General features: G+C 35.9%; 1 protein-coding gene across 1 annotated transcript in view; it reads left to right on the top strand.

The window, feature by feature from the left end:
• Sgcz (sarcoglycan zeta) overlaps positions 1-11,955 on the top strand; it is an 862,223-nt gene extending 850,268 nt beyond the window's left edge. The window contains exons 7-8 of the mRNA XM_041644486.1: positions 6,958-7,081; positions 9,636-11,955. Of these exons, the coding sequence (XP_041500420.1) occupies positions 6,958-7,081; positions 9,636-9,827 (316 nt within the window). The 3' untranslated portion in view covers positions 9,828-11,955. The remainder of the gene's footprint in view (positions 1-6,957; positions 7,082-9,635) is intronic.
• The last annotated feature ends 8,709 nt before the right edge of the window (positions 11,956-20,664 follow it).

Below are 20,664 nucleotides of genomic sequence, written 5' to 3' on the forward strand. Positions count from 1 at the left end.
TATATGTTAAGCTATACTTGAGATACTCAGGTGTCCCTTTTCAAAGCAGGTGGCTTACAAATAATGATATTTGAGAGCTAGAGGAAATGACTTGCAGTTTCCAGCAGGGAGGAGCTGTGAAGGCTTTGTAAGATAGCTACGTTCAATCTGATCTCAGCAATGCACAATGTATGCTATCCATATTTTCAGTATTCTGGGAAGATACATGTTTTCTTTCCATTTAAATGTTGAATTAATTTAATTTCAGCATTCAACAGTATGTGCAAAATTAAGATATACCTAAATATAAACTGTGTATATTAGAAGAGACTAATTCATTCGTATTGATTTCTGAGTCCTAAGATAATCATTTTGGCTCTATAATTTTTGTAATTATGTGTATGTTGTATCATCCAATTATAGTCTATCACTATAGGAATAGCACTACATATGACTTTAGGTGCCCCCAGATGTCTCAATATTTGCAAGTGTAAGTGAGAAGTAAATCATAGCTAGTATATGGTGTTTCTAATTTTTTTTTCTATTCTGATCATCCGTTACTTTAACACTGAATAGGCATGACATCATCTAATGCTAAAATAGTCTGACTACTCCCAAGATGAGTGTTTCTAATTTAAATTGCAAAACTGGAGTAGAAACAAAATACAGTGATAATTGGGCTATTTAGTTATTCATCTGTGTACTCAAATATGAAACAGAGTGTCTGAGATCTTGACATACATTCCTGACAATTTTCAACAGGAAGTGCTTTTAACTGATGCAATGTTTATCAGGCAAGTGAAATCTTTTGCGCTGAGTAAATAAAGCAGTACAGAGTCATGGGTCTGTTCTCAAGAATAAGTCTTTATAAGACACAATAGAGAATAAATAACTGGTTTTGGAAATGTAAATTTGTATGGCTTATTCAGCAGATTTTTATGAGTATTTAATATCTTCTGATTCCTGTACTAGGTTTCATGGAAATTTTAAATGTATTTGCAGTGCTTATTTCTGTTACTTTGAAGATAGTATTTCTGCACATTAGGGTCTCCTATAGCCAAAAATACTATTAAGTAAGCAAAGTACTGATGAAAGTATATATGCAACACTATAAAAGCAATATTATATATGCATATGTGCACTTGTATTTAATATTATCATGTTATATGTACTCAAAAAACATATACACACATGTGCACATTTGTGTATGATGTTTCGGCTTGCTAGGCTATATGTCAAATTGCCAAAAAAATTTCCAAAATTCTTAATGGTTTTCCACCAAAGTGATTATTGTCAGTGGCTGTCTAGTCTCACCAATATTTGGTGTCAGCAATCATACTGATTCAAGTCATTGCAGAGGGAACATGCTGACGTTGCCTTTCTGTTCTGTTTGCTCTTATCCAAGAGGTCACAATATGAGATGCTTTCATGCAATTAATTATCCAACAACTGTTTTTAATTCCTGACATGTTCACATATTCTGTAAGTACTGGGAGATTTTTTTTCAAATGTCCTGGTACCAGCTATTTCTGATGCATCATGCATCATGTTGTAGATATTATTTCACAGTCCATTATATATTTATCACTGGTGCTAATTTTGAAAGTACATTTTAATTTAATATTATCAAACATATTTTTAAATATTCACTACTTACCATACACTTTGGCCTGTGACACTTTCACTCTCTCCAACCACAAAAATCAAAAAGTCTTATGATTCCAATTTCTATATGGTAGTATATGGTAGAGACTAAAGCTAACTTTTCTGTATAGATATCCAGTTATCCCAGGATTATCTGTTGTAATAATTCTCTGAATAACTTCATTGCTCTCTTCAAGGTGAGATAATTGTGCAAGTAATCTGTTTATGAAATACGTTTTCCTTCACTGTATCAATTGTGGTGTGCTGTCAGTTCTGTCCTGCTTACTGCAGCTTTGTCGGAAGTTGTTCAGGTCTCTAATATTGTGCTTAGTCAAGATCACTTTGGGTACTTAGGGATCCTTGCACCTGCAACATTACTCAGAGATAAAAACAACCAGCATAATACCTAAGTAGGTTTTAGGTAACACACAGATAATTAGAACATCTAATTTTTAGTATGAGTGTAATAATTATGGTTTAACTGTACAGTAATATTCCAGTATTAGAAGTTAGTTTGTAATACACTACTATAATTATATGGCTAACCCATTATTAGAGAAGGGAAATCTAACTACATATTATGAGAACTGTATCATTTAGTTTTTAAAAATGCTTTAAACTATGAGTACATTGACTGATCACCAGAAAGTTCAGCAGCAACTGACCTTTGAAGCATTCATAGTTTCTTACTCTAATACCTGTGTAAAATTCACTCATTAGACTGGTTTCCTTTTGTACACAGTAATTTGGTTTCAGTAGTTTATACTTCAATTTCCTCCTTTATTTCTCTTTGGGAGTAATTGGCTTGATGATATAATTTCCATCTACATGTCTTTCTATGTGAATTTCTACCCTGAATTTATATTTTAGCTCCTAGAAGCACCAGCTTCTAAAAGTTCCTGGGAGATATTAATATGAATGAAATGCATAATTATACAGTGCCCATTTTATTTTAATAAGCTGACATGACTAGTTTTAATGCTATTACTTCAAATCCTGAAAACTTTTTCTAAATCTATCTGTTCAATAATGTACAATGAGGACTCATTGTAAGCATTCTAATGTCCTTGGAAAGTGTGATAAAACTTTTGATTAAATGTTTGTTTTATTATTATCAATATATGAAAACTTTTAATCCTCTTGTGGTATACTTGAAGGACAGTACCCTGTTGATATAAAGTCTATGAAGAAGTGGCTTTTTACCTATTCAACACATGATACAATAGACATTGTCCCACTCCAGACAGTTTCATGCAACCAATTAGTCAAGCATCCAATTACAAATTCTGAAGGCAGATAACTAAGATAATCTGCATCGCTAAATGTTCTTTCACAAAAGTGAATGTCCCAGTGGTAATTTGAGATGTTTTGTGTCTGGATCCATACATCAGGTTAATATGTTATTACATGATATTTTCCTATAAAAATTTATACCACACTTTCAGGGAAGCTTATCAAAATGCTTGAGATTGATTCAGTTCTCATGTGTTTAAGAAATACTTGATGACCACTACTTATTATGTTCGACATTCAATTAAAAATGTAAGAAATCCTCTAACTAGTCTAGTAAATTTCATTATGCATACTCTTTAAATTCTTTTTTTTGTGTATATTACTTGTCTAAATACTGCTTGTTATTCAAAACATAATGTGCTATTTTAATAACACTTGCATTATTTTTTTACAATTTTCACATTTAATTATATCAATACTAGCAAAGTATACAACTGAGACTTATTTAATTCAAAGTCTTAATTACTTCAGCATTTAAGGAATTTCACAGTAGTGTGAAATTTCTACCATTTTGATAATGCTTAAACATACCAGGCAATGCATACATACAAATATTTAGTAATTAAATCTTTTCAGAAAAACATTTTGTTTTAGATAAAAAAAAATTTCCCAAAAATGTACTTTACAAGTTTGAGCTTCATGCCCTGAGTATCAAAAACTAAGGCCAGTAAATCTAATTCATTTCCCCTTGGTTTTAGTCACTGTACCAAAGAGCTTGCTCAGCACTAAAGCATTTATGTTGGTATTTTGTCAATGGATGCCTCATAGATCCAAGCTACCATCTCTTAACAGGTTGCCAATCTTCCCTCAGACTTCATTTCCCATGAATTGCTCCTGGGTTAGTGTGCGTTGAAGCTTGTACCCACAGTTATTCTGAGACATCTACCTTTTTTTTTTTTCTGCAGACCACTGACATCTAAATAATAGGCATTCCATTATTCATGATGGATCTCAGGAAGACCACAGAGAACTCTTTTCACCTTTCTGTTAGGTTTTGTTTGTACCTACCTGTCTACAAATCAAGGAAGTACTTCTGTAACAGATAGAAGTAAATAATGATTGTCCATTTCCTTCAACTAGTTGGTGTTTTTATTGATGTTCAAAATCAATTTTACTGTAGCAAAATGGCTTTAGTTTTTCAAAATGGCTTTAGTTTTTCAAAATGGCTTTAAGCTTAGGAAATCCAAATGATTTCTATCAGTTTCTGCCATATGTGGAGATGTTCTGGTCATAAGTAGATGAACAACAAATAGGAGGTTATGGGGAGGGATTTGAAGAAGGTGTGTGTGTGTGTGTGTGTGTGTGTGTGTGTGTGTGTGTGTGTGTGTGAGAGAGAGAGAGAGAGAGAGAGAGAGAAAGCAAAGTATTGTCCTTCCACATGCTATCACACACAAACATATGTCATGTTCTGAAACCTTTTAGCAATAACACAAAACTCATCTTTCATCTGAAGGAAAATACATTTCTGAATCAAATATGAGCAACCATGCCTGGGACTATGGAATCAGAATTCCTCCAAAGGCTGCATTTGAATGTTGGAAATGTTTTTGTGAGATTTTGTAGATGGTGTTGTTAATGAATAAAAGAAATCTGAAACACTTTTCAAATACATCAGTGAAAGGCTCAGTCTGCTGGGTACAGCAGACAGGGGACATTTCTGTCATTTGCTAGAGATGCTGATGGCATTCTTAGTTTGGATACTGCTGGAAAACTAGGCAATTCCAAAATGATTTTCCTGATAGTCGTAATGATGTTAGGCCATACACAGAAATGGGTGGTGAGTAGCTATTGAAGGAGTGAAAGAAAACCCAAGGTCATTTAACTCTGGATCAGTATCATTCCTACTTTCTACCCTCATGGAATATTTAACAAGTCTATCAGGTTCACAGAAACTTTCACGCAGGTGTGACTTTGTTCAATTTGCTAAGTAAATGCTAATTGTCAATTCAGAGCAGATGAACTGAGGCATTGCCACTGGCTGATATCCCTGAGCTCCCAATCTTTACACATTTTGGACATTGAGCCTTTAAATAAAGAGTACTCTAGGTAGTTTGGACATGAGTATCTGGTGCATAAAATAAATGTGAATATAACAAACATTGTCTGATTAATCACTTAGTAAAGATCAAAGGAGAAATTCTCAAACCTTCAGAATACATAATATATTTAATGTTATATTATTAAACATCAAATACAACATAAATAAAGCCTTTGAAAATCTTACATATAAAATGATTATATGAGAAATAAGTTTGACTCTTCTCTTCATAAATATGTTGAATCATGTTGATTACTGGACAAAATTTGTTTTTCTTTTCACTTATATATGTACCAAGTTTTTTTTTTATTGAACATTGGAGTTATATATTGGCTTTTGGAACCCTATTTCTCATACTGGGTCACCTTGTGCAGCATTAATACAAGGGATATGCTCAGTCTTACTGCGACTTTGTATGCCATGTTTTATTGATACTCATGGGAGACCTGCCTTCTCCAGGACAGAGATGGGAGAAGAGGAGATTAGGGGATGGGAGGAGGTGGAGGATGAGAGTCGGAAGGGACTAGAAAGGAAGATGAGGGAAGGCTATGGCTGGGTTATAAAATAAATAAATGAATAAAAAAATATATAATATGTCTTAAGGTATTAAGTTATTTTAAGTATGTTCTTATCCGACTGTTATTCAAATGATTCTGTCATATCAACCATGAGTGATTTCAATAATGTTATTGTTATCCAACGAAACACTAAGATGGCACTGGCTATACAGATATGCTACTCAAGGTGTTATTGTGTATTGTATAAGGGCCATAAAAGACAATTTGAAAATTAAGATTTTAAATTTCTGATACTGTATGGAAAAGGTTAGTAATATATTTTGCTAAGATAATGAGACTCAATTTTTTTTCAAATTTTCTGGTCTGTTTTAATTCATAACAATACGGAGGTATAGCTAAAACACGGAATTTTTAAAGCCTTCCAGCTGCAGGGAGAATATGAGGATATTTAAGTATCTCTATAGAAGCTAAAGTTTCAAAGTCGTTTTCATTAATGAAGACAGAAAAAGGCCAATATTTAAAATTGTTGAAATCACTTCTAAATTATGAGTCTCCTCTTGAATGCCACCTTCAAGGTTCTAAGTTTGGTTCCTCTGTGGAGCGCTTGCACTTCAGAGACTCATCTCATGGAGTTTTCCCTGCAAAACAGCTCTGGGTCTTGCCTCAAGTAAATGGCGACTCTGTATCCTGATGAAAGAAAGACCGCGGGATGCCTTTTCCTGATACCTGAGATGAAAGAAACATAGCAACTGCATCAGCAGCAGAAGAGAAAACCTCAAAGAGACCAACCAGCTGGCGCCCACCACTTTGCCTGCTTGGGGTTTTGTAACTCTATGCTGCTGTCTGCTGATTATTATCTCCCGTCCCTTGATTTTCTCCCACAGACTGACTCCTTTAGTTTGAAGTCATTGCAGTGAACCAGTGAGGGTCAATCACCAAGTTAAATGGCAATCTTTGTTATGTGAATTTCTGACATTTTTAATGCACCTTTTGAAAATTTTCAAGTTCTCAAAATTTTGAGGGTGGACTCTGGAAGGATTGCAATATTAATGGTTTTCATTAAGGTTTTTATCTTCACAAACTTGGAACCCCTTATTGAAAAATATGTACACGCTAAATTATGCCAATTTATTTATTAGGACCTCATCATTAAAATTGATAATATATTAAAGATTTAAACATGCAAACTCATGATGACCTACTTTGGGGCATGATAAAGAGAACTAACATAAGAAAATGTTATTAAATTATTATACATGAGAGTAAATAATTGATAAGTTCAAATGAAGATTTTATAATGAGTCAACAAATAGATAAAGTAATGAAAAATATCCTAAAACTTAACTGGGCTTGTAATCCTTGGAATACATCCTGAGCATTTGGATTCCTGCTGGCTTTGTGTAAAGATTAGTTAAATCCTTATTCCTTTTTACTGTTCATTATGAGTTGTCTTTCTTTTGTAACTGATATGTTGCCTTCCTTTAGGCTTGAATCACCAACCAGGTCGTTGATAATGGAAGCTCCCCGTGGGGTCCAGGTGAGCGCAGCTGCAGGTGACTTCAAGGCTGCCTGCAGGAAGGAACTGCACTTGCAGTCCACAGAAGGGGAGGTGAGTGACCAGGCAGGGATGACCCTTGGCTGCTGAAGGTGCTGCTTTAATGTCTCAGGCATGAGACACAAGGAGCCCCTTCATGAGAAACTGCAAGTTTTGGAAATCTTGAATACTCATAAATAATGGATTTAGAAAGGTCCTTCTACTTTCTACTGAAGAAGTATTCATTCCGAGGACAATTGGAACTATGCCTCCAAATTCTTGTTGCTTCAACATTAGCTTTAAACTCTAAAATGAAAACCATCCTTTTTCCCTTTTCTATTTGAATTTTCAGAGTGGTTCTTCCATAGATTAGTTTGTGGTAAGTTAGAACCAGAGAGGAACAAGAATTTTGAATACATTTCTGTTGTCCGAATGGGTCACTACATATAACAATATGGTGTAGACATTTCAGAAGGCTTGAAGACAAAATTTGGAAGGTATTCACCATAAAAATATTCTCTGAGTGTCTAAATATAGTTAACCTGAGCCAAATATTACACAGCACATGCATATGTGGAAAATTACATAGCATCCACTAACCTACATTTTTATACTTTCATATATCTGATTAAAAATTAATTCAAAAGAAAGGATAAGTACTTTGATGTTGGTGTGTTTTTATTTCTGAGTTCTACAATAACTGCACTACAAAAAGAGAAACTGATCACTATTTAATATGTTATCCCCGACACTCAGACAGATTCTAAACTATTTCATATCATCTGGTCCTCTATTCAGACATTAAACATAATAGTTGAAATGAAGAGAAAGAATGGTACTGAAAATTCAAGGGTATAAGGTGGACAATCAATGTCCTTTTAGATTCAATGCTCCAAGGAACTTCAACTTTGACATGGAAAGAAACAAGTGATAACTGTAAACGAAGGGTTACAGGGATATAACTGCATCCACAGTACAATAACACAAAACAACCATACATGCTGGAATATTAGTGCGGGAGACTTTTTATTCCAAAAAAAAATGATTAACATTTTCAAGGAAGACAAATAGCACTGCTTTAGACAGGTATTAATGAATGAGATGATTCTTGTTCACGAGAAGATGGAGGCACTAAATTCAAAGCTCTGGGGTATGATTCTAGCCACAGGGTTCAGTTTTAGAACAGAAGGAAGATGGACTTTATGGGCAATACAGAGCAGACATATCAATTTCGGAAGCTGGAAAGTAAGCAGCATCAGAGTAACTGCTTTGGCAAAAGAGGAAGAGGTGGGCAAGTCCATGCTGCCACCTGGAGAGATCCAGAAGTGTGGTGCTGTCACGGATATCTCAGTCTTCCTGCCTGATGTTCCTGCCTGATGGGACAAAATGGCAGTTGCCCTGTGAATGGATTTATTAATGAAAATTTCCTATTTACATGAGTTAAAACATTCCCAAAGTATATAGTTAAAATATACATGGAGAGAAATTTTATAAATTTATATATATATAAACGTGTAAGTACGCTAAACCAATACCCCAGAATGAAAGAACAAAATGAGACATGTGCTTTGTTTAAATCATGGAAAATACAAATTAGGCGCAAGATCAGTTGCAGCAGATGACGTTGGAGAATAGGGTAGGTCACTTAAGGTATTGAACCTGGGGGAAAATCCAGTTTTTGTTTGGAATGAGAGGAGAACTATAAATTACCGTCGAGTCCAAGAGAAGCACTGTTCCATTCCCATTTCTTGAAGGTTCACCCTAACAGCATGATAACTCGACAGGGAGAATGCAAACTGGATGTGGATGGCAGCGAAGCCTACAACAGTCCTGTTAATCGATTACTCTGTCATCCTCCTTTCTGCTTTGGGAGTCTATGACTAAGATTAAGTTAGGGGCCAATGAGATAACCTAATGGGCAAAGGCACATTCTGTCAAGTCTAATGACATGAGTTCAATCCCCAGGATCAGAGGCGGAAGGCAACACCCAACTTTGGTTAGTGTCGTCTAACACGCACACACACACACACACACAAACACACACACACAGTTACAAAACAAAGAATCAGGGTAAGGAAGCTTTAAATAGGTGAAATACCTCCCCAAATTGAAAAATTAGTTGCTTAGTTGCTGAAGCCAGGTAACATTTAATAGAGAATTCAGGTATAATGATATGTGGAATTACCTGTTCTCAGGACTTCCTAGGCAACCTGATCTTTGGACTGTGAGACTTTTCTTGGTGTGTTAGAAAGGATTTTTACCGCTTTCTCTCCAGTATTTTAAAGACAGGTGAAGGAGTATGTTTTTAATTCATTTCCTCCCTCCTCATTAAAGTCAGCCCAAGTGGTGTCCTTCTTTCTCTATATAATTCTCAGACATGATGAAGAACCTAAAGGAAAAGCCTTTACTACAGCCGTTCAGTCTCTCTCGTCCCCCACCCGCTGTGTGTGTGTTTGTGTGTGTGTGTGTGTGTGTGTGTGTGTGTGTGTGTGTACGCGCGCTGTTGTTGTGGTGGTTTTGTTGACTCCATGAGCAATAGGCTCTGTTGCCAAACCATGCTGCAAGGCTCTGAGGGAGATACCATGCTGAAATGAATTGAGATAATTTTTTTCTTCCTTTTTCTTCCTAGATTTTTCTAAATGCAGATACAATCCGGCTGGGAAATCTACCTACCGGTTCCTTCTCCTCTTCACCCACCTCCCCAAATTCTCGACAGACAGTGTATGAACTGTGCGTCTGCCCCAATGGCAAACTCTACCTTTCTCCCGCTGGGGTAGGCTCCACCTGTCAGTCCAGCAGCAGCATTTGCTTGTGGAGCTGAAGCAACTGATTTCTCCTCCTCACACCAGAATAGCCTTTTGTTCCCGTCCGTCTGCTTCACGGTTTTGCTCGGTTTCCCCTGTGATCAGTGCGGAGCTTCTTCCGATGGACCACAGAGCAAACTGGTCCTGAATCAGCAGGGATTGGCGCCCACCTTCTCCTGACTCAACCGACTCAACACTGGGCAGTGGGAAAAACATCGTCAGCGGGAAACCTGGATCATGACATTTGCTCGAAAAGGAGAATAACTTAGGTGCCTTTGCTACGGGGAGTGAAGCACACAGTTTTAAGATTTTTGCAGAACCTGGCTACGAACTGTGCACGAACACATAACCCAGATGAAATTCCCTAATCCAACGGTGACGTGAAACGCTTACCCCACCCCCACCCGGGTCAGAAAACTAATTCTGCAGTCCAGAAGCACAATTTTCCATGCATCTTTTTTGGACGTAAACTTTTATCCCCGAATTTTAAAATTCTGAAGCATTATGTAATGCTTGCTTTACTAAAAAAAAAAAAAAATTAAATTCAATATATGGTTTTTAACTAAATGAAACAAGACAAGAATTCCCTGAGTTGTTTTTGTTTCTTTAAACTCAATGTGTTGGTACTCTTTGTCTACTAAGTCTGGAATTTTGTACATTAGATAATTTTGAAAGCTCTCAGCAATATAATCTTTACAAAATTAACAAAACGCCATTATACTGTCATTTGTCAAATCTGGATGGCCTTATATTTATGTGGCTATTGCATGTGACACACTTGCTTTTAACAAAACATCTGGACAATTGCAATATAAGATAGGAGGGATAAACTCACAGTGTGGGACCCATCAGAAATCTCTAAAAATTTACACGGTGTCTTTGACCCTTAGGTTTTAATGATACTCTTTTGTTTTCTCCAGTTACATTAAACTTGAGTTTTAACTACTAAAGTTAAATCAGCCTCTAATTAAATACTGATGTTACACATAATGCTGAGAACAGGTTCACTTTCCACCGAGGCACCATCTTCACATTAAGCGTCCTTCTTTTAATTTCAGGTTCATAAATAAGGAAGTTAGTGATTAAGTTATAAATTCCAGAAAAGAAAATGGTAGAAAGTCAAACCTTCAGAAGAGTGTTGGATAAGTGCTTTCTCTGTTGAGGAAACTAGTCATGCTTCTTTTTGGTTGTTTGCATTTGGTCCCTCTTCTTAGACTGTTAGTTACTGTGCCATCATGAACCCTAGCGCTTTCCATTCCCCACTGTGCGTTTTTGTTAATGAGTTCCTAATAAACAACCACAGAAGATTATAGACTCGTTCATCACAGTACTCTTAAACTCAAATCCTTGAAACCAACAGAATACAAAGGTATAAAGGGGCATTTTAGAGTTCCTAGTTTGCAATGGTGACTTGATGACGAAAAGGTAAGTCCTTAATTTTCCCGTCATTCCCTTCTTGTATCTGTGCACGTCCTTTGCAGGTGAGTGGAAGTTACCCTTCAGGACCATGTGACTGCAGAATCTTTGAAATTCTGTTCTCTATAGCTCAGAGTGAAGCAAATGATTGAAATATGTTAAAATAATTTTGGTAGCAAAAATGAGAAAATTGGATAATGTAACTGGCAACGTGACCTATTTGTCCAAAGTTATCTCATTCGGATTCCCAGCATTTCTAGTAGCAAACAAAGCTCGGTAACACTGAGCAAATTCCACACCCTTTGTAAGGTATTTCACTTTGATCATTTTTAAGGTAGTGTTGGACTTGTGCTTTGGGGTTATTATAAAGGTCTGTAAATTAATATCAAAATAAAAATTGAGATATATAATTGCTTGAAAAGTCATAGCAGAGAGCTTAATTCATTTTTAACAAAATTTCATATATGAAGTTTGCACACTAATCTTTGCAAAAGAGTCACAGTCTATAAGACAAGAAATTTGATAGTCATGGGTTCTGATCATTGTTATGTGAAAAAGACAGTAGGCATTAATTTGAGCCATGCCAGGAATTTAGCCATGCTACGTTAAAACAATTAGGGAATTTCATAATCAGAGGGTGTTAATGCTTGTAATTCATATTCCTCTCTTGTTTCTAAAGTCTTTTACTAATTCATTTAGTAGGCTGGAATGGGCAATCTGAGACTATCTCGAGGCTTCAGTTTACAACAACCACTTTACAAACAACAAAATTATTGAATCAAACATCCCCTGAAGGCTTCTTCTATCACTAACATGTTGTAAGGACATACATTTTGCATGGTAAGGGGTGCAGTAAGGATTTATCTGCATAGCACAAGATGTCAAAAGGGACCGATGGTGAGGGAAAAAAAAAGAGGTGAAGAACAGAAGAAAGGTTGGAAGTGGTGGCTCACACCTTTAGTTCCAGCACTTGGGAGGCAGAACAGAAGGATCTCTAAGTTTAAGGTCAACATGGTCTGCATAGGGAAGTCGAGAACAGTCAGGGCTATCTAGAGAGTCTCAAAAATAAAAAAGAAAATGAAAACAAACAACAGAAAAAAACAAACAAAGAAAGACAAAAGGCTGGCAAAAATTTCAACTCAAAGATATTCTGGGAAGTACAGACATAAAGTTGGGATATTTAGAATGTGCAAGCAGCATTCAAATACCTGTTAAATAAAGAATGCTGTAGATGCCTTCCTTCTACAGTACTAAATGAATGGCTTGAAATGATTGCTTGACTCTTGTAGATTCTTCAGGTACAAGAGTCTCAATGTATAAGCTTTTATTAGAGACTTAGAAGACAAACTCTAAAGTCTTTAAATCCCTAATAGAGAATCCTTGCTTATTTAATGATAGAAAGGTCCAGTAATTGAAGAACAAATTTATCCACTGATTTCCAAATGCAGTTTTACAGAATGAACACACACACACACACACACACACACACACACACACACAAACTCCTGGAGCTTATTTAAATGATGCAAAGTCTATCTTTTCTACATCACCTAAAAAAAAATTTTTACTTTTAGGTGTGCCACATAGACCATATAAAGCCATGATGTGACTCCTAGTTGAGATCCTGCAGGCAAGAAAAAAAAAAGAGATACTGGAGTAGGAAAATTGCTGGCATTTCAATTAGATCTAGAAGTGGATAAACTCAGGTGCATTTTAAAGTTCAGTTTCTCTGGGGCTCAAGGAGATATAAAAACATGCATTATTTCTTTGAGTTCATAATACTTCAGTAGTGAAATTTAAAAACAATTACAAAACTATCCAAACACACTAAAAACCAAACAAAATATACTTTCATGATGTCATGTCCCGTTTGATAAGTATCTCTAATATTCAGTCCTGTACTTATTCGTCTTGATTTTTATTGTGAATCATCATTCTTGCAATATGGAAGATAATCATTTCTCTAGGTTTACACACTGACAATGTCCAATTATGCTACAATTTTCAAATCTTAGTCTATAGTGCCCCAAATCTTTGAAAATATGGGTAGGAATTCTGAATTGGGTTCTGGTTACATGTAATGATTTAAATTTTCTTTAGAAAGACTCAATCATTTTAGGTGCAGTATAGTTCCCTGTGAAAAGGCTATATTAAGCTAGGTGTTCTCTGTGGCCATGTTCATCATTTAATTCTACTGATTCTGTTAAGACGTTTAATGATCTTTTCTGAGTTCATCCGATTCTGCCATGCTCAAATTTGTGATGATCAATTCCTTAAATAGATGTTCATCCATGTCTAAAAGCAAATCTTCCCAGCTTCCCATTATTTTTCTCCATATTCCTGGTTGTGCTCTTACCAGTTGAACAGAAGTTCCCTTTGGGGAAATCATGTTTGATCAATGTGTTCAGTGATATGGATAATATTAAGAAGAAGAATGTGGCTCTCATTTTAAATACTGCTTTAGGACTTTAAAAATAACACCTGCCAAATATATGTACCCTGCTTACTGTTCTGTTAGTATTGACCTTCATAAAACTAAAATTCATAGGTATTTGAAAAAATGTTTTTATCAATATAACCAAGTACTAAATTTTTGTACCTAAAAAATCCCTTCATGGTCTACCATTATAATCTCTCAATTCGATAGTGCTTCATTTTCCAAACACACCATTGGTACAGTAATATCTCTAATGAATTTCTTCATTGCAAACATAGTAGATCTTTGTAAGGTAGCATTAGTCAGGAGTATATATATATATATATATATATATATATATATATATATATATATATTGCTGTTAGCATTATAGTTTACAGCATAAAACGTTAATATCTCATTAAATTATATTTGAAGGTATTTAATGGCCCGATTTTCTATATACAACTGTCATCACCAAACTCATTTTTGAGTTTTGTACATCTGAGGTATGGTTACCTTATCTGCTTGTAGCTTTGGTCTAATTAGAATTGCTCATGTAACCCTTCTTAGACACTTATTAAATCATTTGCTGCATACATTAGCATACATTATGATACTGATTACTGCAGAATGTCATTATCAAAAAAGTAAAATAATATCACATTTATCTCCAATTATAAATTAATGAATGATCTCATTGGACACGTTTGTAGCTATTGCTTTAAACTGCAGCCTAGTAGTCACTGAAATGTCAAAGACCAAAGACCAGAATTTCTATTGTATCTAACTCTAGACCACTATTACTTCTACTCATTTCTTGAAAGAAAAAAAAAGGGGGGGTTATGGTTATGACAAAAGGGAGGAAACATGCTTCTTGCAGGAATCTGAGCTACAGTCATTAGTTACTGCTTTAGTTTTAGAAAGAACACTTCAGTAGTGTGCTCTGCCTATTTTTATACCTATGTAACGAATGCCTCAATGTTCTTAAAACCAGGATATAAAGACTACACCCCAAATGGCCTCAGGATGGATTAACTTAGTTGGGTTTAAAATTTCATTGCTTGCCAAAAAATATCTCTGGAAAATATAATTAATTTGAAGTACATACAACTAGAGGGCTATTTTTAAAGTGTTAGTTGATGTGGGTCAGACTTTGGGATAGTGATAACAAACATTGAAGAATGTGAGGTACAATGAACTGTGATTCTTTCTGGGTCTCCAGTCTTAATATTTCTTTTGTTTGAATATTTATAAATAAATGCCAAACAGGGTTATTGGTGTGCAAGGACATTTACAAACAATGGAGATACACAGTTTGGAGTTTGTTTCTTTATTTATACAATTCTTTAAATCAGGTCCATGATTCATTTATTTTGTTTTGTAACTTTCATGTAAATGTTTTCTTGTATATATAGATATATGATAAATGGAACTATTTTCTTACACATACTATGCAATATGTTTGTACAATTGCAAAATTACCAAAATTACAAAAGCTGTGCTTTTGTGCTCTATCCTGCTTTATGTAAAAAAAAAAATCAACATTTTTCTATTTAAAGGGACTCCTTCATATGAACTGTAGATAACATATCTATTCAAAAAATCAGTCTATTGTATCTTTTGTTTAATTTGGGCGGGGTCTATTCCTTTTGGGTGGAAACAATCGGAATTCTTTTCTCAGAACTGAGTTCTTACAAAGCATGCAGTGAGCCCATTTCATTTAAGATCTCTCTTGTAATTCTTCTACTTTGTCCTGATTTCGGTGCTACTGTGTAACCATGATTAAATGTGATAGTCAAACAAAGAGGACCTGAACTCAGGTGCTATCGTTTCATTTATCTTCCTGGAAAAAAAAAATGTTTGTGGGAATACTAGCCTTTTATGGAGACCTTTCTAATAACGTGTTGTCTGATAAATATTATGTCCATGAATATATGTGATGATAAAACTAAGTTTAATATGTACACCTAATAAAAATTCTTCACTCGATTTTTCCTCTCAAACACACACCCAGTGAAACTAAGAACCTAAAAATGATTTAACCATAGATTAATTTGCTTATCAAGAGATTAGCAAATAATTCATATGTTCTGAAATTCTCCTGATTTATCCCTATTTTAAGTTTTATTTCTTCTATCTTTTGTTATATTCAGTAAAGAACTGGTCCAGTTGAGAAAAATAAGCCTTTAATGTTGTTACTATGTATCCATATGGACAGTTCATTTCTACAATGTTGTGAGAATGATATTGTTCTTTATTGATTCCAAAAACAAATCAGTATCCATTAGAAGAGTCTTTTTGGAAAACAGTGGTTATTTCCTTTTTTCTTCTTTATTCTTCTAAACTGCTCCAGATATTTAAAGCAAAAATAGAATGTCTATACCCTGGCACGTCTCTCAAATGTTACTCCTAAGTAGAACACAAAGGAAGGCTTTCAGTTCCAGGATAATGTATACTCCTCGGCTACACTTAACCTTCAAAAAATGGTTCCAAATGTTTGTTTGCATCCTTTTATTTCAGATCCTCAGGCTATTTGCCAGCAAACCATTGTAATATAATGTCTGGTTTGGTTTACACGTTCATTATTAAAAAGAAGATTTGGGGGGAATGGAGAGAAAGACTGAGGAAGGGAGAGGAAGCGAGAGCAAAATGAGCAGTTATCTCTATATTCACACTATTGCTTATGAGACCAGATGTATGTATGATCTCTCTCTCTCTCTCTCTCTCTCTCTCTCTCTCTCTTTCCTTTAGCAAGCAATCATCTTGCACCAGCTGGTTTATCTTGTAATTCAATTCAGCTGTGGCACTGTTTCGAGCTCAGGCCACATTGGACAAGAGCTGAGTCCTGTAAGGACTTCCTCCTACAAGCAGAACTCAGGTTACCCAGCACTTCTGCCAGAACAGGGATACAGTTCAGAAGTTCCTTTCCCCTTCTTTAGGTTCAGTAATTTGCTAAAGTGGTTCAGGAAAGCATTCCACTTAAACTGTGGCTTATTTATTGCAAAGGATATTGTAAGGTTGCAAAATCACCACCTCAACAGAGAGGCACGGAGGGCAACTTCTGAAGCAATCCAGAGCATAGAGTTGTAGTTGGCCGGCTTCCCTATTTATTTCCACTACTAAGTGACAAATGGCTAAACCTCAGACTTCGGGAGTTTAAAGAAGTTGCATCCAGGAGGCATGTGGGGTTCCCTCTTCCTAGGGATTGTTGGCTGCTAGTCCAAGAGACAGGAAGAGGGAGAAGAACGTGGGAAGAGGATTCAGAAGGCTTGCTGGTATGATGGAAACAGGTTTCATAAGACTGCCTCAGTATTTTATTCCAGTGTGAAGGGAAATATATAGGATCAGAACAGTAGCTGGGACATCACCTAATTTGCTCTATAACAGCTGGAAGCACAAAACCGAATTATTATATGAACAGCAGGGGACAGGTCTGCAGGGAATCTGTGTCAAAAGTCTCACTAGAGATAGATCACACATCCAGGCCTGGAGACATCTTCCAGATAAGACCAGACCTGAGCCTAGAGACTCTTTCTTCTCTGGCAGCTCTATGGTGTCTCGCTGACTCTGCCTTCTTTTCAGTTTAGTTTTCCTGCCTAACACTACTCTGCTAAGCCACTGGCTGAAACAGATTCTTTATTCTTTTGTTGTTGTTGTTGTTGTTGTTGTTGTTTTGTTTTGTCAAAATTATATTTATTTATTTATTTAAAGTTTCCACCTCCTCCCATCCTCCCATTTCCCCCTCCTTTCCCCCACTCCCCCTCCTTCTCGTTCTCCAGACATAAGAGAAGTCAGGGTGCCCTGCCTTGTGGGAAGTCCAAGCCCCCCCTCCTCCATCCAGGTCTAGGAAGGTGTGCATCCAAACAGACTAGGCTCCCAAAAAGCCAGTACATGCAGTAGAATCAAAATCCAGTGTCATTATCATTGGCTTCTCAGTCTGTCCTCATTGTCAGCCACATTCAGAGAATCCGGTTTGATCACATGCTCGTTCAGACCCAGTCCAGCTGGCTTTGGTGAGCTCCCATTAGATCAGTCCCACCATCTCCGTGGGTGGACGCATCCCTCACGGTCCTGACTTCCTTGCTCATGTTCTCCCTCCTTCTGCTCTTCATCTGGACCTTGGGAGCTCAGTCCAGTGCTCCAATGTGGGTCTAGCCATAAACAAAGGACATTGAGCCTATAGTTCGTGATTCTAGAGAAGCTAAATAAGAAGGTGAACCCAAAGAAAAACATATAGTTATTCTCCTGGATATTGGAAGTAGACAAAATAGCTGGGCAAAAGTTGAGAGCAGGGGGTGAGGGTGGGTTGGGGGGAAGGGGAGATGGGGAGAGAGAAGGGAGAAGGGAAGGATTGGGGAATGGAATGATTGAGATGGAGGAAGGGTCAATATGGGAGCAGGGAAGGAAATATCTTAACTAAGGGAGCCATTTTAGGGTTGGAAAGAGTCTTGGCTCTAGAGGAGTTCCCAGGTGTCCAATGGTCCCCAGCTAGGTCCGTGGGCAGCAGAGGAGAGGGTGCCTGATCTGGCCTTCTCCCATAGCCACGCTGAAGAATATCATGCATATCACCATAGATTCTTTATTCTTTAGCCAATAAAAGCAACACACATATAGAAGGACTTCCCACACCAATGGAGGACTGCGACCTTAAATGCAGGGTACTCCAATATAGGTGCAATCACTTTTTACTTCATTTCCCTCTTGTCTCTTCAGAAGTCAAGAAAATTCCAAGTTTCTCCTCATGGGTGTGTTTTTATATTGGCAAGCTCACATGGATAGTCACCTAAATTGAATTCATTAGATTAAAGATGCCCCAGTAGCTTAGGAAATGACAAATGCCATAGAATTCCTTTGCCAGGAGCCAGGTCAAAACTAAATATTATCACTCATAAGTGTTTCTAATACCTCTTTCCATAAGATCTTAAAAGCTCTTTATTAATAATTGGAGACAAAGAAAATTATACATAGATATATACAAAAACATAGTACCCATCCGTGTAATTTCACTTGGGGATATTGGAAAAGGAAAGTTGGGTAAGGATATTTAGTCCCATAGTTTTACTGTAATGTTTCAGACCCATGGCATCCTGCTATAAAGGTGTATGTGAACCTTAGAAGTCTAGCAAGTGTTCTCCCATGGTCAGTCAAAAGTAACAGCCTTTTCACTCCATGAGACAAATTTTAAAAGGAAGTTATATTTTGACACTATTCTTTTCCTCCCAATGAGGCCTGTTAGTTGAAATGAAAATAGGCTTCATGGTCATAAACAGGTCTTGCTGCTAAAGCAATCAGTGTTGATCATTTTAACATTTAAGTATACTCAAGTAAGAAAATTATTTCAGCACGACTGGAATCACTTGAAATTGAAAGTACAAGATAACATCACGTCTTAATTGAACTGTTAAAGAAATACCCTTAACAGGTGAGACACATGAGTGTAGTTCAGGAGGATGAGATGGAGGATTGTGAGTTCAAGGCTAGCCAGTGCTACAGAGATTCCTCATTCAGTCTGGAAATTATGGTGAAACCATGACTATGCACACACACACACACACACACACACACACACACATACACACACACTTGAAAAGTTTTGGCATATATATCAATGGGAATTGACTTATCTAACATTTTCTAGGTTTTGAGCTCAACCCCTTGCACCAAAAATTAATAACCTCCAAAGAGAAGATAAAAAGAAATAGCACCACAGCATTATACTTAAGTGAAGTAAGGACACTCCTCCATATATATTTTTTCATGTTAAGTTTAAAGATTTATTATTTCCTAAATACTTATTCTAAAGTGAAAAAATATTTTATTTCATAGATTTAGTTTAATATTTAACTTTAATTTTATTAAAGTTAACAAATTTTATTAAAAGTTCTCCCATTTTTGACTTTTCATAAACGGAGAAGACAGGATGTTAGGAGATTACATGATATAAATAAAAATGTGAGAATTAAAAACATAAGAATACCAATTCATTTTAATGATACATTTATATATGAGTACATTGGACAAGATATAGAAATATGAAGCCTTAACTGAATGAATACAAAGTACTTGTAACATAAACTAACCTTGCAAGCATATACAGCTTTCCTTATGCGATTTTTTTATAAGAGCTTAGTAACTGTAAGTTTCTAGTGATGCTTTTAGAACATAGTAAAAGTATATATCACTGCGTGAATATTATAATGTAAATCCTTTTGTGAAAATATACCATTAAAATTCTGATAAAATTACAAATGTAATTATTTCCTCCTGCATAAATTTGCTAAGATTTAGAATAAATAAGCCACCACAATTAAGAGGATTCAGATGTTATGGCAAAAGTTGCCTATTTCTTTCTAAAGTAATTATGGAAAAATGATCACCAAAGAAAACACTACCAAAATTCTAGAAAGATATTCTACTTGTCTTTTTGAGTCACTCTATTATCAACTAGATTTTATTAGACTGTATAGATAAACTTGAATTCATAGCCTACCTAAAATATTCCAATATATCTTAAATGAACAGATTTATTTCATAGCCTACCTAAAATATTCCAATATATCTTAAATGAACAGATTTATTTAACATAATATAATGTGAATATTTGAAAGTGACCCATGGATCCAGGAAGATGTACCAACAGTAAAAGCACTTTCCACAACATGAGGTCATGAATCTGACACTAACATCATGGATATAATTGACAACCATAGCATCCATTCCCAGGACTTGGTAGGTGGAGTTTGGGGCTTCCCAGAGTAAGCTGGTAAGCTAAACTAGTTGAATAAGTGAGTTCTGGGTGCAGTGAGAGATGCTTTCAGTAAGCAAGGATGATGGAGAACATCAATCCCTTGGCTCCATACACTGCACACACATTTATACACATGCTCCCAAACACAGAAAGAGTGCATGAAGCACACCACACACACACACACACACACACACACACACACACACACACACACAGTCACCGCTTACACATGAAGAAGAAAGTGGTTTAAAAAACCTGAAAAATAAGTTTA

Source organism: Microtus oregoni, unplaced genomic scaffold (genome assembly GCF_018167655.1).
Source record: "Microtus oregoni isolate MIOR12 unplaced genomic scaffold, Mior012 000096F_ref0000112, whole genome shotgun sequence".
Taxonomy (NCBI): domain Eukaryota; kingdom Metazoa; phylum Chordata; class Mammalia; order Rodentia; family Cricetidae; genus Microtus; species Microtus oregoni.